The following is a 24237-nucleotide window of genomic DNA, read 5'->3' on the forward strand; positions in this document are numbered from 1 at the left end:
AATTACGCCCCAAGGACCATAAAATTGAGGACATGATTTCTAAAGATACCGACAAGACTGGAGGCCTATTGACACAGTTACTTCGGCCCCAATCGATGTTTTTTGTCATCAAATGTATGAAAATTTATTTTCTACTTTTTAGTCCACAAGAAAAACGTGGTTTTTTTTAAAAGTTTTTTTTAAGTATTTTATACTGGTGATCCAGTGTGTTGCAACATATAAGACGAACAATCACAAAATGGTCACAAAACACAAGACTGAACAAAACAAAGGCTCATCAATACTAAAATAGTGTAATACTAACTAAGCTATCAACACAACACAGACTATTCTAAATAGAAATACATACGCTGGTACATAAACTAAGATATACTTGTTAAATTAAAGTACACAGAAATAGCCTACCCTAGGCTTGTAGAAGAACTGGACTTAACTGAGGCAATCAAACACATTCTCACTCACTTTATATACATGTACACAAACATGTACAAACATCACTGGTACAACTCACCGTACGATGATTGAACAGGGACAGGGTACAACGTACAAACAACATTCAGCCCCATTTATCCCCCTTCGCTCATTCACAACAAGTACGAACGGGAAAAGATGATTTTTTTATGTTTAGGTTAATCTCGCTAATCCAGCTCTTAACATTCCAGCTAGGAAGCAATGCCCGGCTGATCTGAGTTAAGTTAATCCCGCTAATCCGGCTCTTAACATTCCAGCTAGGAAGCAATGCCCGACTGATCTGAGAGCGACTAACATTTCCTTTGAAACGGCCACGCTGACCTGGTCTCAAGCAATCAGTCACGGCAAAACGATGCGATACAACATAGAGCTGCGGTCAATTCACGGACAACTCGTCAATAATTGGACAGTGAATTCGGCGAGCAATTCACTCATCTCACATCAGATTATGTCCCTTGAGTCGGACACGTCCTACCTTGTGTCTGTCTACCCAACGAACATTTTTGGTGCTTTGAACTGTACACCAGTGAAATTAAGAACAGGTAAGCGTTGATGATAAGTATATGTCTTATTATTAAATAGTTAAGCAAGAGCTATTTATAAGACAACTAATTAATGTATTATTAAAAACGATTTAATCAATGTTATGTCCGGGTTTAGTTCAATTCAGAAAACAATCTTGACAATCTTTACTACTTTATTTTGTCTCAACTCTCCAAATTACAGAGTAGCCCTCGCTTTAACTACCAATTAACCCCTTTACAATCGTTCACTCAAACTTTTATACAGCATTCGACCTTGGGATAACAATACATAAGCACACCGGGGTTAACTATAATCTAGGGTAAACTCAACTCACACACACAATCTCCCCTAGTTCTAGATTATTCTAGCTTATTTCTATTTAAACTATTACTGACCCGTAACAACCAACAAGTAGAATTACAAACCATAGGTTATCAATAAAGTATCCTCAAGAAATACGCAAAAATAAACATTTGCGTCAATATTATCACCTGCGCACGAAATTTTCTATGCGTACAATTTTCGACGAATAATATTTACTTTAATTGTGGCTTATTCGAGAGTAATGATGGCTTCTTTTGCTGAAAATATTAATTTGTAACCTTTATCGTTATGTTTAACACTTGATATGTCCACAATAGTAGAATCTTCATTAAGTGAGGGGGTTAGGTTAGCGTTAACTGTAAACTAATACACTTTTCAAATATCAATGCTAAATATACAGAAACCCAATTTCTAATTATAACCGTGGTCATTTTTTGGGCCTTAGCAGTAGATCTCATAGTTAAGTACTTCTAAAATGTAGCACATCTTTTTTTCGGAAATATGCATCGTATTACAATGGTATTGGGAGTGCTCCTAAAATCAATAACTGATTTATATTTTTTGAGTCGTAAGAAATGTAAACATTGAAATAAATACATTTATGACGAGTTGCGATTTTAATGAGCGGCGCTCAGACTGACCATGAAGGAAATTGTTTCATTTTTTTCTCGAAGACAACAAAAATAGACTTTCGGAAGTGAACGTCGACCGTTTGGAAACCAGCCTTGCAAACTATGTAAGTAGTTCTGTTTATGTTTGTTATTTTTTTTAACACAAAACAATAACTGAAATAAACGTAAATGTTATTTGAAACATATTAAGTCGGTTCTTAGCTAAATATTGGCAAATCTTTAAAAAAAAAAGATTCTTCACATATTTAAAGACTTTATTCTAGAATTCAATCCATTTAGCTTTTTTTTTTTCCTAGAACACTTGATAAAAAAAAAACCACGATCACGCAACAAGTGAATGTTTTTATTTTAGACATTGGAGAAGCTAACAAACTCTAGCACCGATTTGTCGTTCGTGGTTAATTCAAAGGCAGATGACGTCATTAACCAGACAATTAACAGGAAGATTATGTCATCTGGGGTCAGGCTTCTTGTTCAATTTATAAGCACAACGTCACAAGCGGTGAAGGCATCGAAAACAGGTGTAGATGAGACAATGTTACAGGTAAGATGGGAGCGTCTAGCATTACAGGTGTGTTAACTATAAAGTAGACGTTACCAATATCATGCTGGGGGATAAGTATAACATTTAATATACACATCACGGGATAGTTCATTATTGTAGGGGAGATTGGTATACGATATATACATTAAATATCACAGTAGTAGGTGTGAAAGATATACAATTATATGCTCTTACCAACAAGTCTAGGTTATTGTTGTAGGTGTGGTACATATAAAATATATCCTTTATATAGTATGCCAGACTGCTATTAATGGCTTTTATACGTATAATGGGAGTTGCTGTTGAATGGTAGAGTGTCTGACTGCTAACCCGCAAGTCTCGAGTCAGGAACACGGGTTTAAGTCCGTATGTCGTCCCTGAGTCTGACTAACGTCAGGTAAAGGCGACTGGCCGTAGTGTTGACAACACTATGCCTTCATTCGCCGAGGTTACTAAAAAAGTTGAACTCTACTTTACTTGCCGTACGGTTAGAAAATATTCATTTATATGTATATGGTGTACCCTATCTATCGGTCTTGTTTATTATTATAGGGTTGATTGAGTCTTACATTAGTATCGCTTGTTGTAAAAGTCATTAGTAACAACAGTACGAACTTAGCACAAAACTTAAACATGACCAGCAGCCTTTCAATTCCCCAAATAAAATTACACAGTGAACAGACATCAGAATGTAGTAGATTTAGATTAGTTCTATAGATGTAAAAAAAAAACAAAAAAAAATACACTTGAATAAACTATTGTGCGAGGTAGCTCAGTGCTAATATATATATATATATATATATATATATATATATATATATATATATATATATATATATATATATATATATATATATATATATATATATATATATATATATATATATATATATATATATATATATATATATATATATATATATATATATATATATATATATATATATATATATAATTCTCTTCTTGGAGACCATAGAAAACACCAAGCTGTAAGCGCGTCTTCTAGCAGCCCCCTCTCTTCCTCTCTAGGCATATCGCCACCACACCCTCCCCCACATAGCCTGGTGAGCTGTGGTTCACGCTAAATGCTTACAATCTTAGAGACGGTTTTAGTGACGGCTATTAGGGGCCAATAATATAGTTTGAAACGATTTTAAACTTAGGGGAGGTAACTAAGAGGAGGCTGCTTTCACCGGGGGGGGGTAGAGGTTGGGGGAAAGGATGGTTGTAGTGTTTTAAAGCAAATATTTTCAGTGGCAGCATTCAAATTATGGGTCGGCTCGTACTTTTTAAAAGATAGAGAAATCGGAAGAAAATATAAAATGTATCCAGTGTAGGCCAATAAAGTAAAGTAAAAGTAAAGTTTCCTGTCTAAACCTGGTGGTCTACGAGGCAAGTGAAGTAAAGTTCACCTTTTTATGTGCCGTTTGTATTTGAAGTGATAGTTTGGTCAGCACTATGCGAAGCCGCCTTTACTTTCCCTAACGTGAGTCAGGTACCCATCAGAGCTGGGTGGACTCAAGGACGGTCTACTTGCTTGAACCTGGAATGGAACTCGAGACTTTCGGGTAAGTTGTCTAGCTCTCTACCACTAGACCATTCCGTCTGTACAAAGTGTTACAGCAAAAAGTTTTAAAAGTTCTATTCCCCATCACCAAAATGCTTCAACAGAAATTAGCCACAGTGACGGACATAAGCCTGAAAGCTGAACCAGCCGAGTGGGTCAGCCATGATGGTGAACAGACAGCCACTCAGCTATTGGTCGGGATGGAAAACATGGCGAAAGCCGCAATGAACCGAAATATTGATACATTTATTGTGAGGGACTCTTTAGGTTTGTATAATGGGTTAAATAGAGAAAGTAATTACTCTATTTATAAAGTATAAGAAAATACAGAAAAAAATATTGCTGAATTTAGTACTTCTTTACTTTTGTATTCAGTTGTTATAATCTTTTCCAAACAACTGAAAATGTTTCTATAGCTATATATAGCTCTCTCTCTTTCTTTATATATGTATATATATATATATATATATATATATATATATATATATATATATATATATATATATATATATATATATATATAGTGAGGATTATAACTAAATAACCTATCACTAAATTTGCCAATAGCGTAAACGACTTATGTATACATAAATAAAAAAAAATAGTTTACATTCTGTTTTACAGTGATAAAAATCAACGAATCAAACACAGACATCCGCTTCCCCGAAGAGGAAGACGTGAAGACCACTAGCTCAAGCATGGGCCACAATTTCTGGTTGTCTCAGTCCAGGAACAGCTTGTTTCTTCCACATAATGCCATTGCAGGCAGCACTGGTAAGCTGGCCATTTGCTCAACACTGGGCACAAATTTGTTGGTGATATATTATAGAAATGTCTACTTTGTATCAATATATATATATATATATATATATATATATATATATATATATATATATATATATATATATATATATATATATATATATATATATATAGCCGTATATAAATGTAAATATACATATAGCATATATATATATATATATAATATAACAAATGCTACATCTTGTTTTTAACAAATATTACAGTTTACTAAAGTTAGCCTATTAATAATTTTTATTATACTTTAAAATAAAATTCATTGTTTCTGATCACTTAATCACGGTTTTCAACATTAGGTCAGCGTTAAAGATGCTAAAATACTAAATAATAACCTCACAGCATACCCACATCAACACAGTATTCGACTGCTTAATCCGTAATTAAATACTACTGAGAACATTATCAACACCTCGTTTACGTCTCATTTTGCACATGCATATATACAATAAAAATTGATCTATTAATTACATCTTTATTCATACGTTGCGTTAAAACATTACCATGAATTCTGCTCATTAGGACCAAAGAGCTATTCTGTAATTGTCTACAACGACATCGCCAACAAAATTAAAGTGGATCCAGACAAGCAGAGAGAGTAAGATCAAATTGTAACTTTTAGTAACATAAATCTATCTTGTTAAGTTTACTATAAACGTGAAGCCAATTTTTTTATCAAGTTTTACATTTTGTATCTTACTTTACAAATATATGTTGGCTTTGCAACACTATATTTTACCAATACTACAAATCAATAGTTGAAATTTTAGTTCAGTTTAAGTTTTACTAAGTAAAGATCACAAACTCGCATTGAAATTGAATTATCTTACTGAATATCTAATTAACTTAATTACTTTTTAAAAAAAATATATTATTTTTCAATTTGCAAATAATAGAGTAGTAAAAAAAAAGTATTTCATATCAAGTAGTGCTGATTTTGGGGAAAGGATGGATTATGAAATGGATCCCTTTATGGCTTTTATTTATAAATACATTTTATTGATAATTTTATTTAATTCTTACTGATATTGTTTTAAAATGTAATTATACAAACATTTTTTTTTTCATCTTAGGAGTAATGAAGGGAAGGAACTCTACGAGAAAGAAATAGTTTCTGACGTTACTTCTTTTTCTATTAGAGGATTCAACGGGACTTTTGCCATACCGCTACAAATGAATTTCTCCATCAATGCTGTGAGGTTTACCCCATTACTAAACATCTAGTAGACACATAGATAGATAGTTAGTTGTACTTTTCCTTTCGAAAACGTTCATTGTGAAAGTTAACTAGAGTTGGCCTGTCTCTGCGACCTCGGCATATAAAGGAATGGTGTGATTACGTTAACTTTTAGAAAACCGTGACCTGAATAAAACAAATAGAACTGTGTAGTAGTTATTCAGTTCAATGTTACAGGTGGGGTGTAGCACTTTAGTCTATCAGGGTCGACGGAAGTTGTGTAAAACAGAACAATTAATGCATGCAGTTGCTCTAAGACTTTACATTGCAAAGTTGTCGCAGATGGATGTTAGTGTTGGAACAATACGACTTGATTAGGATGATAACAGTCATTTACATTATGGAATAAACTTAATACATTGTTCAAATCCGGGTTCATTCAGTAGAACGTCACTGAGTCCACCCAACTCGGATGTGTACCTAACTCGCGTTAGGGAAGTAAAAGCGGCTGGGTAAAGTGCTAACTACATATTAACTCTACTTCATCTGCCGAATGGATAATCAGGTCTTAATAGGATTTATTCATGTTTTTTTTTCCTTTTATCTCTAAACTGTACAGTCCAATCACAGAAACCCTTCGTGTGCATTTCTCGACACATTAGTCAGGTGAGTTGTACTATACCTACACAACCTATTGATTAGCATGCATGGTTATCATTATTCAATACACGCATGTGATATACTTGCTAATGTTATACATTGTATCAGTGGTCAAGGCGTCTGGTCAACCAGAGGGTGTCACGTGATCTACGCTGACCAGGAGCGCGTCACGTGTGGGTTCAACCACACCACCAACTTCGCTGTTTTGATGAGCCCGTACGCCGCCGTGGTAAGTTCCGAGTGATCTATCTTGCTTAGAGATTCTTTCAGGCATCTCTTTATTGGGAGATCTCCTGTAGTATATCTACCACCATCACAACGAAGCATAATGTATACATAATATGTACTTCCCTACCCCGGAAATTTAACAACCAGAGGCGTAGCGACGGGGGGTGGGGGACGACGACGGTGACGGGGTTACATATGTACCCGGGACCGATCCTACGGGCCCCAAAATAAGCTCATTTTAGCTGCTATTTTGAATTATAAATTTAAAAATAAATATGAGGCGGGGAAGGCAAATTGAAAGTTTGTCCCCGGGCGCCGGGAGGGGTCGCTACGCCTCTGTTAACCCTTCCCCCCCCTCAAAGTTTAAGTGTCACATTAGAGCATTGTTATAATATAACATGCCGTGTTATGACAAAGCAATGTCACATCTCGGGGTAGTTCTATGACTACACAACTTACACAAGAGCTATTGTCTACCCATTAAGATCACAGCTTCGTCGCACGGCCTTTTTCTTAAATTAACCAAAATAATGTTATCTAATAACATAAATATATAACACAGTATTGCTCTGTTTCTGTACTTAACCAAGTATATTATCTTCTGGCATTCATATAGTACTGTAGGTAACATGATGCGACATTGCCTTCTGGCATACATATAGCACTTTGTTGTTCTGTTACTGTAGTTAACATAATACTACATAACCTTCTGGTATACATAAAATACTATGTTATTGTCCATACAGCATCAACACAACTACGTCCTTGATTTAATCTCCAAGCTATGTTGTGCCATCTCCATCTTTTTTCTGGCAACTACAGTTATCATCTACGCCATTCTATGGAGGTAGGTCACTCAAATATATATATATATATATATATATATATATATATATATATATATATATATATATACATATACATATACATATATATATATATATATATATATATATATATATATATATATATATATATATATATATATATATATATACTTATATATATATATGTATTTTTTATTTATTTATGTATTTATGTATTTTTAATTTTGTTAATATTTCGTGCAATAAATATAAACATATATAAATATGTACAAGTACATACATGGCCGTTACCATAGATACGTAAAGAGTGACCGGGCTATCCTCTACGTCAACTTGTCTGTGTTCCTGGCACTCGGGTATATCGTGTTTCTAGTGGGAGTTACCAAGACGGAAAACAAAGTAAGTCTTGGTTTGGATGCTTCTTCTTACTTTATTTCGCAAATTTCTACAAATATATGGTTTTGATTTGATTTGATGTTTTTAACCTTTCTTAATCTTGTTTTAATAAATAGGCATAATACCTTTCTTTACTTGAAATATATGCACATTTATTTATCTATACCAACGTAATTGGAATTTTGTTTTAAAATAAAGTCATTAGTAGTCGATAAAACATAAAACATTTTAAAAACATGTACAAATTTAGGCTTGAAATGGTCTTGAAAAGCTGTTTCCCAATGGTTCTATTTTTGTTTTAGCCAGAAAGCATATTTTTCAACAAAAATTGGATATGTTATAACTTTTGTGTAATAAGTTAAATATTACTTTCTGGTTAAGGCAAGAAATAGTCGAATAAATAATTACTAGTAATCTATAATAATAGTTTCGCTGTCTCTCTATCTATCTATCTATCTATCTATCTGTCTGACAAGAACGCTCTAGAGAAAACACAAGGAATTTAAAAACCGGCACAGTAATTCGAAAAACGAAATATGACGTCGACACATTTAGCGTAGAGTAGAACATAATCTCAAACCAGAGAGTGCACACAGTAATGTAATGACGTCATTGAAACATTGAAAAAAAGGAAATGTTGTCTAATCTAAATGGTTTGCGTGAAGTGTTTCTTGCATACAATTCTTCGGGTAGGGGCGAAGCCCCACCCCCGCGTAAGAACGTCTGAGGGGGGTGGGGGTGGGGGGGGGTTGAGTGGGGGGGTGGTTTTAATTTAGACTTTTTCCTCCCCGGAGAGGGGTGGGGGTACTTGAAATTTTCGGGGGCGGGGGTAGAATTTTCGGGGAGGGGCGGACACTGGAAAAAGTATATAATTATATTTCGTTGAATGGGACGGTAGAGATGTTTTTTTAGGGGGGGGGGGGGGTTGTGGGTGGGGGGAGGGGGGGGGGGTGTGTGGGGGGGGATGGGGGGTGAGTGTGGGGGGGGGTGGTTTTAATTTAGACTTTTTCCTCCCCGGAGAGGGGTGGGGGTACTTGAAATTTTCGGGGGCGGGGGTAGAATTTTCGGGGAGGGGGCGGACACTGGAAAAAGTATATAATTATATTTTGTTAAATGGGACGGTAGACATGCTTTTTTTTGGGGGGTGGGGGGTGGGGGGGGGTGGTGGTGTGTGTGTGTGGGGGGGGGTGGGGGTGAGTGGGGGGGTGGTTTTAATTTAGACTTTTTCCTCCCCGGAGAGGGGTGAGGGTACTTGAAAATTTTGGGGGCGGGTGTAGAATTTTCGGGGAGGGGGCGGACACTGGAAAAAGTATATAATTATATTTCGTTGAATGGGACGGTAGACATGTTTTTTGGGGGGGGGGGGTGGGGGGTGGGGGGTGGTGTGTGTGTGGGGTGGTGTGTGTAGGGGTGGGGGGTGGGGGGGTGGTGTGGGGGGGGGTGGTGTGTGGGGGGGGGTGGGGGTTGGGGTGGTGTGGGTGGGGGTGTGGGTGGGGGTGGGGGTGGTGTGTGTGGGGGGGGTGGTTTTTGTTTAGAGAAAAGAGACAGCACTATCAACCTAGCGCCCGGTGTATCCTTCCTCAACGGGCCATTTTTCTCGTCTATAATAATAGTTTCGCTGTCTGTCTATCTGACAAGAACGCTCTGTCTGACAAGAACGCTCTGTCTGACAAGAACGCTCTAGAGAAAACACAAGCAAAATAAAAACATGCACAGTAATTCGAAAAACGAAATATGACGTCGACACATTTAGCGTAGAGTAGAACATAATCTCAAACCAGAGAGTGCACACAGTAAAATGACGTCATTGATTATCGCGTAAACATTGAAAAAAAGGAAATGTTGTCTAATCTAAATGGTTTGCGTGAAGAGTTTCTTGCATACAATTCTTCGGGTAGGGGCGAAGCCCCACCCCCCGCGTAAGAACGTCTGAGCCCCCCCCCCCCCCTCCACAACTCAAAAGAAATTTCCTCATCGATACTCTATAATAAAATTACCGCCTAATTAATGTGTCTAATCTAAAAAGTGGTTTTCTTGCAATGGGACGGTAGACATGTTTTTATTTGGGGGGGGGGGGGGGGTGGAGGGGTGGGTGTGGGGGGGGTGTGGGGGGGGTTGGGGTGGTGTGTGGGGGTGGGGGAGGTGGGGGGTGGGGGGTGGGTTGGTTTCAGTGTTTCTTTCAGACTTTTTCCTCCCCGGAGAGGGGTGGGGGTACTTGAAATTTTCGGGGGCGGGGGTAGAATTTTCTGGGAGGGGGCGGACACTGGAAAAAGTATATAATTATATTTCGTTGAATGGGACGGTAGACATGTTTTTTTTTGGGGGGGGGGGGGGGCGGTGTGTGGAGGGGGTGGTGTGTGGGGGTGAGGGGGTGGGGGTGGTGTGTGGTGGGGGGTGGGGGTGGGGTGGGGTGTGGGGTGGGGGGGGTGGGGGGTGTGTGGGGGGGTGGGTTGGTTTTAGTTTAGAGAAAAGAGACAGCACTATCAGCCTAGCGCCCGTTGTACCCTTCCTCAACGGGCCATTTTTCTCGTATAACAATAATTTAGAAAACAGTTTTATTTGTAATTTGGATTAGTAGAGTCATGGTGTTGTGGTGATGTTATATTATTTAATATAAATACAATACTAGGCTAAACATCAGAGTTCACTATTGTGTATTTTTATCATGGAAAACTATTGTTCTTACTTTTACTCTTTTACTCTCCTTGGCCATACTGGTTGACTTCAAAGAGAGGTTGAGGTCGGTTTTTGAAAATATTGAAATTGATGAAATAATTCTAAACGGATTTTCAAAGGCTTATATTCGATACAAAAAATAAATTTAAAAAATTAGTGTAATCGACGGTTCCCATATGGCTATACATTTTACAAAAATATATATAATTGTATACCTTGCCATAAGATTTTTTTTTTCAAAAATGTAATATGATTACATAGACTTGTTATGCCTATTGTGTGATTTAATTGATTCTTTCACTTTCAGCTGGTGTGTACGATAATTGCTGCGGTCCTACACTTCCTGTTTCTTGTTGTGTTTTTCTCCATGCTGGGTCAAGGTCTTGTCGTCCTCAAATGCGCCACTTCCGTTACGTCACGTTCTATTATTCGTCCTGTGCTAGCTTTAACCTACGGTAAGTTGTTTAACATCGTTACAAATTCATTACTGAACTTGACGGTATTTGTGCTGACATCTTACATAATGAGTTCTATAAATCTGAAATTTTGTTTAAAAAAAAATAACTTAAAAGTCAGTTTTGACAGCTCTGCAAGCATTTATATTAATAATCTCCACGTGAAAGTTTATAACTACAAGTCGTACTCATACACAATTATTATTATTTTAAATGTTTAATTATAATTGTTTTTATAACGATTCTCATTAAGGTAAAATCCAAATAGTATTTAGTTTTATATTGTAAATATAGTTTTTTATGGATAAATATATGTGTTTATTATGTGTATATAAATATGATTTTAATATGAGAGTATAAATATTAGCGTTTATTAGAGATATATAAATAAAGGTATTTATTAAGGATATGTTAATATAGGGGATTTTATGAATACGTAAAAATAAGTGTTTGAATATGCAAATATAGGTGTTTATTAGAGATGCAAATAACGTTTTTGTTATCCATATGTAAATATAGTTGTGTTATATATATGTAAATTTAGTACCTGTTAGGTCTGTGGTAACTAATAATTCTAAGGATCGCCCCCCCCCCCCCGTTGTTGTTTTGTTTTTTTAAATAACTGTGTCATTACCTAGTGGATATAATCTTATGTTTTATCTGTGTATCCCAACAGCTGGTCCTCTGGTTATAGTAGCAGTCTCTCTAGGGGTCACACAGGGTCAAGGATACGGCACGAACGACTAGTGAGTGTGTTATTGTGTTTATGATTTTATAACTCGTTAAAAAAACATTGTGTTATTTGTTTAATTTCACAATTAAATATTTTTGTAAGGATTATGATAAAATATACTGTTTTTTTTTTTTGCTTTTCAAAACTTTACTTTAAAATAAACATCTAAACGTATTTTTGTTCTTAGCTAGACTCAAATAAATACTTGTTTTATTTTTGTTGAGGATTCATTAGATTTAGATGAGCACTTTACTTATATGTCATACAAGTACTGAATCATTGATGATGATACACATTAAGCTTTAGCTGTCAATTAAAATTTGTTTTACATATAGACTTAGAAGAACATGTTACTTAAATGTGTAAGTCTAGATTTATGGTAAGTGTGGGATTTGATATAAGTAAGACATTAGCAACACACGTATACGCTAGTGAGGGTTAAGGTAATGAAAAACTATAAAATATCCCATTAAATATCCCAATCAAATATCCCATTAAATATCCCATCAGCTGCTGGTTGTCCATTGAGTCTGGTTTGTTTTGGGCATTTGCCGGACCAGCATCACTCATCATTCTCGTAAGTTTATTTTATTTTTATTTGATCAACCTTGTTTAGTTTAATCCTGGTCCAGGGGTAAAGCATGTTCGTGGTAACTGGAAAGTCGTGGGTTCGGTTTCCTGTTTGATTATCTTGTTGATTGACCAACAACCCCACCCATAACATCTATGCTTTACATTTGGTATAGCTACACACTCATCAAACCCGCCCCACAACCCCTTGTGGGTGAGAAAAAAAAACGGTGTAAAAAGTTAGTCGGTTAAGAACATGGGTGAAAAAAATTCGGAATCATTAACTAGCCTGATGTCAATTGCCCCCCCCCCCCCCACTCCCCCCACACTGCCAGCCTGTAATTCAGTTATGTCCCTTCCAGATAAATGACCGCTATTTAATTATCTATCTCCCTCTCCTTTGTATATTCATCATCATAATCATAATCTCTTAAAATGTGTTAAGGGCCAACGACCAAAACTCTAAAAAAAAAGGTCAATTACCTTTCTAATAAATATTGTTAGGTCAAAACGATATTAACTTAAACTTTTTAATCACAAAAAAAATATTGTTTTCCAGCTCAACTTTATTTTCGTGCTGATTGTTCTCAAAGCAATGCAGTCGTCACAATTTATGTCTAATAAAAACCTCACGGAGAGAACTAAGTAAGCGATATATATATATATATATATATATATATATATATATATATATATATATATATATATATATATATATATATATATATGTATATGTATATATATATATATATATATATATATATGTATATATATTTATATATATATATATGTATATGTATATATATATATATATATATATATATATATATATATATATATATATATATATATATATATATATATATATATATATATATATATATATATATATATATATATATACACATATATATATATATATATATATGGGGGTCGTCCATAAATGACGTCACACTCGTAAGGGGGGGGGTCCGTAATTTTGTGACGGTGTGTAATTAGGGGGGGGGTTTCAGGTGGTGTGACTTCACACTTTTGCGTCTAGGAAAACGGTTTTAATAACTTGTAATAGGAATTAATCAAAATACTCAATGTTGACAAAATTTTGGAAATTTTGAGGGGGGTTGTAGGCTGAAGTGTGACGTCATTTTAGGAGGGTCTGGCTTTTTGTGACGACTTGTGACGTATGGGAGGGGGGTTGACAATCGTCAAAAAAAATGTGACATCATTTATGGATGACCCCTGTATATCTCGAAACGTCCATTGTGCCTGTTAGTGTGTTATGTACGAAGTGTCTCAACCCAATGCACATTCTTTCAACTATGTGTTCATTCAGTGTGTGGTCTGCGGAGATGGGTATTTAAAAAAAATTACTTTATATGTATACAAGACAATACATGTTTGAATTGTATGGGTCATTGCATACCTTTAATTTGCGTTGACACATTCAAATAGAAGAAAATAGCATCATTATCTTCTCATACATCATTTCAAAAGTTAAAAAAAATATGTCACAGGTCAGTTGTCCGGTCCATCTGTATCTTGTCCCCAATCCTCGGCCTGTCCTGGGTGTTTGGTGTCTTGTCCATGACAGACCCCCACGTGATCTTCCAGTACCTGTTTGCTGTCACTAACGCACTGCAGGTTGGTGGCGTTGTTTTCTTATGTATATGGTAATGTAATTGTAGTACAGCATTATACCTATGTATACTTATATATATATATATATATATATATATATATATATATATATATATATATATATATATATATATATATATATATATATATATATATATATTGGTATTTCTAAGCCTTTTGAACTTACAATTAATTGTAAGCCAAAACTGTAAAAAAAAAACTACAATAAATTTAGGCTGCACAAGCGATTTATCACAGAAAAAAGACATTAAAAGTGGTCTAAAATGTACCACCTTATACATTCCATCCAGCTTGAAGACGTCGAGTTTTGATTTGGGTTCTGACTTGTGACTGTAGAAAGTTCCTAAATCTAATGAAGTTTAATTGGTAAGCCTACCTGCCTTACGTTGGGGAAAGAAAAGTAGAGGCATAATGCTAACAACGCAATCCCTTCATATACCGTGGCCGAGAGACATTACCTCTGCTGTATCTGCACGAGGGATCATTATGTCTAAAGATGAATAATTATCCAACGTTTATAGATTCATAGCTTTGATTTATCTCTCCTTTTCCGATGCATTATTATGTTGTGGAATAATGATTTCTATAAACTAGCCACTAAGAATAGAACAAAAACAATATACGAAGTAGAATCTGCACATATGCACTCTGTTAAAATAGTTAACTGTTAAAGTTTGCTTAAAATAAATTGACAAAGCAATATAACAATGCGACACGTTTCTTCGTTTTGAACTATCCTTTTTATTTCTTTCTATAACAATTTTATCCCTGGTTGCTAATTGATATACAACTATATTTCTCCTCAGGGTTTTTTTATATTTATCTTTCAATGTCTGCTTCAACACCAGGTATGAATACGTTTTGAAATTCATAGTACATTTCGCTTTTTATACAGATAAGTCAGATATAGTACACATTGTTTTATATATTCAAAACAACACCTGATTATAATATAATGTATTTTTCCCCAAAAAATTGCGAAACTTTTAGAAAAATGGTTAATCGAAATTTCAATGTCATTTCTTACTATACCGTACATTACCACTGAAGTAATTTGTACTATACATATGACAAATATTGCAGCCAAATAGTCAATTCCTATATTTATGCTATATTCCTCATTACTGTAGTGAATTAATTTTCTTCATAAATGTACATAAGAGTCAGCTTATAGTGAGTATTACACTAGTCAATATGTCGTAATTGAAATATAATATTCATTTCGATAGTTCAATATTGTACTGTGCAAGAATCATAGTCAAATAGACGATTACTTTTTTTAAAAGCATGTTTTGTATGTAATTCCCTCTGTCAAATGCTTAGGAAATAGATACTAAAGCGTTACTATACAGAGAGGTAAATGCTCCTTATTGTGTTTGTTTTGTTAATCTGCCCTGCAGGTAAAAGATGGCTTGAAGTCGATCAGACGAAGACACAGGGCTCATAGGTTAGACTCCAGCTTTCTCAACGGAACTTTTTCTGTCACACACGTAAGTAGGCAGTACTATATCTCATGTTCTCTGTCACACATGTAAGTAGGCAGGCCTATGTCTCATGTTCTGCATCATTCATGTAAGCAGGTAGACCTATGGCTCATGTTCTCCATCACTTATGTAAGTAGGCTCATGTTCTATATCGCTCATGTAAGTAGGTAAACATATGGCGCATGTTCTACATCATTCATGTAAGTAGGCAGACCTATGGCTCATGTTCTTAAGCGCTCATGTAAGTAAGGTCATGTTCCCCATCACTTATGCAAGTAGTCAGTGCTATGGCTCATGTTCTATATCGCTCATGTAAGTTTGTAAACATATGTCTCATGTTCTTCATCGCTCATGTAAGTAGTCAGACCTATGTCTCATGTCCTCTGTCACACATGTAAGTATTCAGACCAATGTCTCATGTTCTCTGTCACACATGTAAGTAGTCAGACCAATGTCTCATGTTCTCTGTCACACATGTAAGTAGTCAGACCAATGTCTCATGTTCTCTGTCACACATGTAAGTAGTCAGACCTATGTCTCATGTTCTCTGTCATACATGTAAGTAGTCAGACCTATGGCTCATGTTCTCCATCACTCAAATAAATAGGTAGTACTATGATTATTGAAAAATCGAATTTTAACCTCACAAATAACGTTACATTTTTCTCGCTACAGGTTATAAGAAAACCTAAACAATTAATATGTCACTTCTTTACTAAAGTATAACTTATTTATTTTGTACTAGCCTTCAACCACCACGACATCCAATGGCAAGTCTTTCACAAATTCTGCAACTACAAGTTATTGAAATTTTCGTTTAAAAGACGTTAACATCACGACCTATTGAGGAACAACCAAGCTTTGTTGCAATTGAAAAATTGAAAAGGCCTGAGAACATGTATAACAGCTAGTAATAATAAATTTATCTTGTATTTTTTAGAAAATGTTTGAGTTTAATTTACTTTTAAAACATTATTTTGTTTTTATTGTTGATTAATAGAAAAAGAAAATTAACTCTACCAATTGAATGTTTCTGTAGTTACATAATAATAAATATTACATTACCGTGTTATGAATATAAAAAAAATGAATTTTAATTGTGCGAAAAATTTAAACAACACAATAATTTTTTTTCTAGATTTTCGGTAATGGGAAGTGGCTCTTTCCTGTATCTCAAAAACTTTATATTGTGACGACCGTTTTAGTTAGGTTGACCAAAACGCACATTTTTCAAATGTGTATTTTTTTTTAACTTTTGAGCGATTTCCGGTAACCTTAAGTGTTAGTTATTCTCATTCTATTTTCTAAAAAAACAAATATCCCTTCTACCTGACCGATTTATCTCAAACGTTTCATATAGGTCAAGACTCAATGGTAATTTAAAAAAAACAACTAAAAAAACAACAACAAATGTTACTATTCTCTTAACACGGCTGTTGTATAGTATCATAATTAAACAACACACACACACGCACACGCACACACAAACGCATACACAAACATATACAGGCGTGCACAGACAGCTACACACGCACATATGAACACAAATACACAAAAAAGAAACACGTGCATTAGCACAAACACAAAGCCAGGCAGCATTTTATAGTCTGTGTAAAAAATGATATCAAATAAGAGCGTACTTTTTATAACAGAATGCTGATTTTCAGGTTTTGGTAATTTCATTTTCATTTTAATTTTTTTAATAAATAACTATCTTATATGTTTATATCAATCTGTTTTAGTACATGTAATATATAATAATATTATGTAATGTTTCTGAAGTTTTTGTTTTTATATTTCTTTCTTTTAACAGCATGTATAACCTTTTTTCATGCGCATTACGATTTTATCGTGTTCATATGTATATATTTGAATGGTGGAGCCAAGTTGACGAGAATCCTTCCATCATACTGTTGACAATGTTCAATAATGTTTTTTTTTTGTTTGTAATCAAAGCGACTTTAAATATAATAATAAATAAAAACTTAAACCTAAAAATAATTACGAAATTTAACAGTTGTTAGAATCAATGTTATCCAGAGAACTTAAACATATGTTTATGAGTTAAAGGCTACATTTCTATTTATTTTCATCAAGCTTAAATTATAACCCGATGTTTCACTTTCGTAAGACAAACATTGATTGGCTGTACAGAAACTCCGTGATCAAATTCTGACAGCCCCACATCTTCGTTTTTTGTTTATAAAACTTTGCAGACATAGTTTTAAAACAATAATGCAAATTTAAACCACATGACCTAGTTCTGCCTTTTTATGTTTACAAAATAATGTCTGTTAGCCTATCGAATAAAAGGATGCCATTGTTTATTTCGCAATTACACGTGAAAACCAAATAGTTTTTGCTTTTTTTAAAATTTTATTTAGTTATTGAACATATTTAAAACATCAAATCTTTAGTAAAGTCTGAAAAAAAAACAGACAGAATTTCTAACCATATTTAATTTTAACTACACCGTACATGATTTTGTTGAATATTTAATGGGCCTCTCAAATACCTTTGAGACATTTCTTGGGTCCATTTAAAGGATATGAGTATCAAAATGAATATTGTTTTCTTTTGTTTTAAAACTCACATTTTTGTTTGTAACTGCTTTTTAAATCAGATAATATACTTTATACTGAAAAATTAATGTGTGTTTAGGTTTGTGGTTTGTGTTAAGTCTCACAATCAATCAATTCAGCGAAATGCTACACAGTTTTAGTTCTTTTATTTAGATACATTTCAGCCTTTGTGCAATAAATTATAGCATATAGTTATAAAATATACACACATTTGTATACAGTGTTCATCTTAAAATAAGTATTAGATAAATCTTAAATAAATGCTAACACACTGTTGCATTGAAAAAGAAATTTTCTATAAAAAGCATGTTATTAAACCATAGACCTTTATAAATTAACAAACAGGTTTTAATATAATAAGCATTTTTACAATAGTTAAAGATAATGGTATATATTAGAGCTGAATACAAAATATTGTAATAAGCTGACGTTCTTTGCTTCGTGTTTGGTATCCGCCATTGCATTAGTGCTTTATGATTCTAAAATGTATTTAATGTATGCTATGTAAGAGTTTGATACGTCATTCCATTTGAAAGTTGTTCGTCGGTGTGCTTGCATTAGACCGGTTGTTTGACGTCATATTTGTAGAGTCCTATAGAACATAAAACATACAGGATAAAATACATAGAGTGTAATTGCTAACTAGACATACACACACAACACTTTAACTACTCTCTGCATACGTTTAACATGACATAAAACAATATATTTGGATTCAACCATTGTGTTAAAACTAAACCTAAGGTAAACTCTTACTCAAGTAAATAAAATAACGCTACATATGCAGATTGCTTTAGTTGGCTACTAAGTCAACGATTGTTATTTACACAATCAACAACAAAATATTTACTTTTACGTAATATAATACAATCAATGTTAATTAAGTTTATCATCAATTACACACATTTAAAACATTTTTTGATAATGGCGATTCAACTATTCCGCACATAGGCTATTATTTCACCGAACTTTTAAATATATCATACATTAAATACCTTTCCCCTAGACATCCGCATGCTACAGAAACTGATCCTAACAAATGTCAAATGACTATACATGCAGCACAATAATCAATTAGCAAACATTTAGCAAAAAGAACGAAGTTTAGAAATAATAAATAGCGAAGATTCAGTTATACAACTTTGCCTTTGATTTTTATACATTTATGAATAGCCTCAAATAATATAATTTGACAAAATGTGGAAATATCGTCAATCCCCATTTATGTTTACTAGCGCTGGGTATAAAATCACCTGCATTAAATTAAATTATATTTTATTCTCATCTTTTCTTGTGCCTTCGACAAGTCATGCTGTAGTTTGTTATTAATACGTAAAGTACTTGTACCACTGCCCATGTATCCGTTCATATATCATTTAAAATAAAGTACTTGTTAACATAATAAAATTATATATCAACTTACAGAAGAGGCTGAGAGAGTTCCAAAAAGGAGACTAAAATCAAGCCTACGTGCACGGTATTTTCGATGCATTTCTCTCAATCCGTCCCTTACCTACAAATAAAAAAAAATATTCTTTTAATTTTACAGCACTTGTTAAAAAAATCATCTAATTAACTACTGTAATTTAACTGAATAATGGAGTAGTAATCACTACGATAAATGAAATAGAAGAATGAAACTGTAGTATATTACATAAAGTACTCTGCTTGATATCAATAGTCTAGTGTATAAGATCACTATTTTTATGATAGTATAATCTAACAAGGGGTAAAGAGAATGACACTTAACACAAATAGCATTTCGAAATATGTATGTAAATGTTTGCGCAATTTTTATTATTTAAACAATTTTTAGTTACAAAAAAATATGATTTATATTTCCCAACCTGATGTTGAAGAAGGCATTGAAAGATGAATATAAACAAGCCCTGTGGATAAACAATTTTCAAATACAAAATGAAAACAAAATAACGGTGGTAAAATAAATTTGAAGAATGTATATTGATATACTATATTTATGTATATATAGGCGTGGCCTAGCGGTAGAGCGGTAGACTGCTAAATCCAAAATCTCGAATTCGAGTTCGGTTCAAGTCAGTAAAACCTAATTGAGTCTCACCCAGCTCTGAAGGGTACCTAACTTACGTTAGAAAAGGTAAAGACGGCTTAGCGTCACTGCATCAGCTGAACTCTACTTCTTCTGCCCCATGAACCATCATGTAGAGCGAACTTTACTTTTTCTATATTTAAAAAAAAATACTAGAAGAAATAACAACACTACCAACCTGCAGTGAGTTTGTGAGAGCAAACAGGTACTGGAAGATCACGTGGGGGTCTGTCATGGACAAGACACCAAACACCCAGGACAGGCCGAGGATTGGGGACAAGATACAGATGGACCGGACAACTGACCTGTGACGGAGTTTAATGAATTAGAATATTGGCATTGTCAAGATAGAGCTCAACCGGAAAATTAACATGGTTTAATAAATGAGTATACCATGATTGACAAGTTGTAGATGAACTACTTCACATACAAGCATTCTCCATTGTTTCGTATTGTAATTGATCACTTACTTTGTTCTTTCAGTCAGGTTTTTATTGGACATAAAATGTGAAGTCTGCATGGCTTTGAGAACGACCAACACGATCAGAAAATTCAACTGGGATAAAAATGTCTGCATTATAGTAGGCCAACACCAAGCTCATCATATTAAATTTTAGATGTGTACATTATATACATATATTATACATTTATTCATTAAAAGATATTTTCTATTGCCTTTTAATTAACAATTCAAAGCAACAAAAAGGTATAACAACTTTTTTTAAGGAAATGTTAAACAATTTAAATAGAACGGCTTATAAATTATAATTGATAGTTTTTTTAGAAAACAAAAAGAAGCCAATTATAATGATCTATATAACAGCCATATAAAATTAAAGTTGTACTTACAAGTATAATGACCAGTGCTGGGGCAGCAAACGCCCAAAATAAACCAGACTCAATGGAAAGCCAACAACTGAGGACATAATATTACTTATAAAATTAGGATTTTTGATTCATCAATTTATGTCAATATTGTAAAGTTATACTTATGGACATAGTGGTCAAGAAGGCGGTAGATGATGTAGAGTGCTTTTGTTCTGTGACTTAGGTATACATAAAATTAGTGTAGTAAGGTGTATAGTCAGTCACCGCCGCTTTCCTCTACTTCCTACATGTAGGCCTACACATCAGAGAAGTCCTTTGTATTCCGAGATCTGAGCTCGAGTCTTTCGATCCAGCATGAGTTATATCACATTGGAAACTACATATCTACCAAGGGCTTAACACCAGCCCTAACAATACACAAACCGCTTACACACACTTTTCTAATGACAATAATAATACTCTAATAATAATACTCTAAACCACGCAGACAGATTTACGAATTCAAAAAAACCATTAATAAAGCTATACTTATAGCTTATTTCGACATCAAATTTAAAATAATAATAATAAAAAGAATAGATAAATGTTTGCTAGGTTACAACAACGGGTCTTTTATAAAAAGCGTTGTGCAAAAAAAAGAAGAAAATTAATTGTTATAAGAAAGAACAACATACTAATCCTTCGTGCCGTATCCGTCACCCTTTGTTACTGCAAGAGATACAACTATAATAGCCAACGGTCCAACTAACAGCACCAACAAAAGAAAAGTACTTTGTTAAAATGTTTTCATCTTAAAATAGAAAACTTATTTTGCATTTTCTCTGATTGCTTTCCAATAGTCTTTATAGTAAAACAGGGCCTTATTCTAGATGCAGAAAATTAAATTGCATAAGTCTTTAAAAAATTAACATCTCCTTAAGTGTTGCGAGCTCTTTGCTATCATCTATATTCATGTAACCATCTATAATTGTAAATGAATCTATTTGATACATTATTTTTACTGGGAATAATATCAATACACCATGCCCTTTATCAATTTCGTTCAGGTATTTCTTAATTGCAAATATATATATATATATATATATATATATATATATATATATATATATATATATATATATATATATATAACATACTAGTCAATGTTATTACTATGTTAGCATAATCTTTTAAAATAGTTAGTAGATGTTTCAGTAATGCATATGTTAAGATGTTAAACGACTTACCATAGGTTAAAACCAGCACTGGACGAATGATGGAACGTGACGAAACGGAAGTGCTTGATCTGAGTAGGACAAGACCTTGACCCAGCATGGAGAAGAAACTTACAAGAAACACGAAGTGCAGAACAGCAGCTATTGCGGAGCACGTTACCTAAGGATACATATATACACGCAGATTTTTATTAATAGTTTTTCGAATCAATTTTACTACATCATTAAATAATCTTTCGAAAAGTATCCAGGGACAACGATAAATTGTTTTACAGCCATGGCTACATTAAATGTAGTATTATGGTAAATGAAAATTACTTTGTTGTCCGTCTTGCTTACTCCAGTTAAAAACACAATGTAGCCAAGTGCCAGGAACACAGACAGGTTGACGTACAGGATAGCCCGGTCAGACTTCACATGTCTATGATAATCGATGGACGATTTATTAAATCGATATCTTTAAAATATAACTTCGAATATATATATATATATATATATATATATATATATGATGAAATAAGTTAACAGATGGAAGTCCTAAAATGTTATATTTTTACCTACCTCCATAATATAACATAGATGAGAACTGTAGCAACTAGGCAGAAGATGGAGATGGCACAAAAGAGTTTGGAGACGACATCTAGGGCGTAATTGTCTTGGTGCTATAAGGAGTGGCAGGTTGTGAGTGGTAATGTTAAATGTTTTCGTTAGTGTAGGAGAGAACTCAAAATTTTACAACCGAAATTAAGGACATGATGATTTATTACCTTTAGGATTTTGTTTATTCTTGCATAATACGCGGTCTAAAATATATTTTTTGTGTTGGTTTTCATCGAGTTATTTCAAACAAGATTTTCTTTAAGTATTGAAAAGGAAAAACATAAAAAAAATTAAATATAGTATACAAAACGCAGTTAGGACATTTCATTATGATTTGCGATTGCCTTTAAACAGCCTTTAAACTTACCGAGACAGCAAAAGGACTCATAAAAACTGCGAAATTGGTGGTGTGGTCAAATCCACAAGCGACGAGTATTTGGTCATTGTAGATCACGTGACAACCTCTGGTTGACCACACGCCTTTTTCACTATTATTATATTTAACATAACTTGTATATGTATCATAATTTTAGGTACAATAACAATGAATTATTTTTCGTTCTAGGTTTTCGAAATACAATTTGCTGAAAATGTTACCCTATTCATAACCCGAACATTAATAATTACCAATCTGAAAATTTAAGATCTAGCTGACTTAAACCAAACTTTAAAATGTCTTAATTACTATGATGTTAAAATCTTTTTTACTCAAATACATTGATTATGGAACCGATTTAATAATTTAATTTTTTTTTTAAATTTTAGTAGGTTGGGGGATTCTGCAAGCGACTGCTTACAACACAATATTAAATTATATATGTATATATATATATATATATATATATATATATATATATATATATATATATATATATATATATATATATATATATATATATATATATATGTATATAAGAAAATATAGTGCGAAGGCTACCAGGCAACTCACCTGTCTGATGTATCAAGAAAAGCACAAGATGGATCAGTGTGATTCGGCTGTAAATTTAACACAAATTCAGTTGAATCGTGATAAAAACGCTTTGAATGAGAGCACGACTTAGCTTTGTGAAAGGCTATAGCAGGCTAAAAATTTTAGATGTAGGAGCTAGCAACCTAACTTCTTGCTCTAAGGTTGGTTGTTCATTGTCAACTTTCTATTATAAACCGTAAAACAATTTTAAATCTATATATATAATTCTCT

General features: G+C 33.7%; 1 protein-coding gene across 3 annotated transcripts in view; it reads left to right on the forward strand.

Annotated features, from left to right (window-relative positions):
* Positions 1–17446, forward strand: part of LOC131940502 (adhesion G protein-coupled receptor L3) — a 29927-nt gene extending 12481 nt beyond the window's left edge. For all 3 annotated transcript variants that reach the window (XM_059299159.1, XM_059299162.1, XM_059299160.1), the window contains 19 exons: positions 729–1013; positions 1995–2056; positions 2305–2496; positions 4168–4330; positions 4688–4837; positions 5402–5477; positions 5953–6073; positions 6676–6722; positions 6825–6945; positions 7691–7791; positions 8068–8170; positions 11151–11298; positions 11975–12044; positions 12542–12608; positions 13161–13246; positions 14116–14242; positions 15067–15108; positions 15661–15750; positions 16490–17446. In XM_059299159.1, the coding sequence (XP_059155142.1) occupies positions 729–1013; positions 1995–2056; positions 2305–2496; positions 4168–4330; positions 4688–4837; positions 5402–5477; positions 5953–6073; positions 6676–6722; positions 6825–6945; positions 7691–7791; positions 8068–8170; positions 11151–11298; positions 11975–12044; positions 12542–12608; positions 13161–13246; positions 14116–14242; positions 15067–15108; positions 15661–15750; positions 16490–16552 (2114 nt within the window). In that variant the 3' untranslated portion in view covers positions 16553–17446. The remainder of the gene's footprint in view (positions 1–728; positions 1014–1994; positions 2057–2304; positions 2497–4167; positions 4331–4687; positions 4838–5401; positions 5478–5952; positions 6074–6675; positions 6723–6824; positions 6946–7690; positions 7792–8067; positions 8171–11150; positions 11299–11974; positions 12045–12541; positions 12609–13160; positions 13247–14115; positions 14243–15066; positions 15109–15660; positions 15751–16489) is intronic.
* Positions 17447–24237: the final 6791 nt, after the last annotated feature.

The sequence above is a fragment of the Physella acuta genome, unplaced genomic scaffold (assembly GCF_028476545.2).
Source record: "Physella acuta isolate Inbredline_101_S28 unplaced genomic scaffold, ASM2847654v3 ptg000319l, whole genome shotgun sequence".
Classification (NCBI taxonomy): domain Eukaryota; kingdom Metazoa; phylum Mollusca; class Gastropoda; family Physidae; genus Physella; species Physella acuta.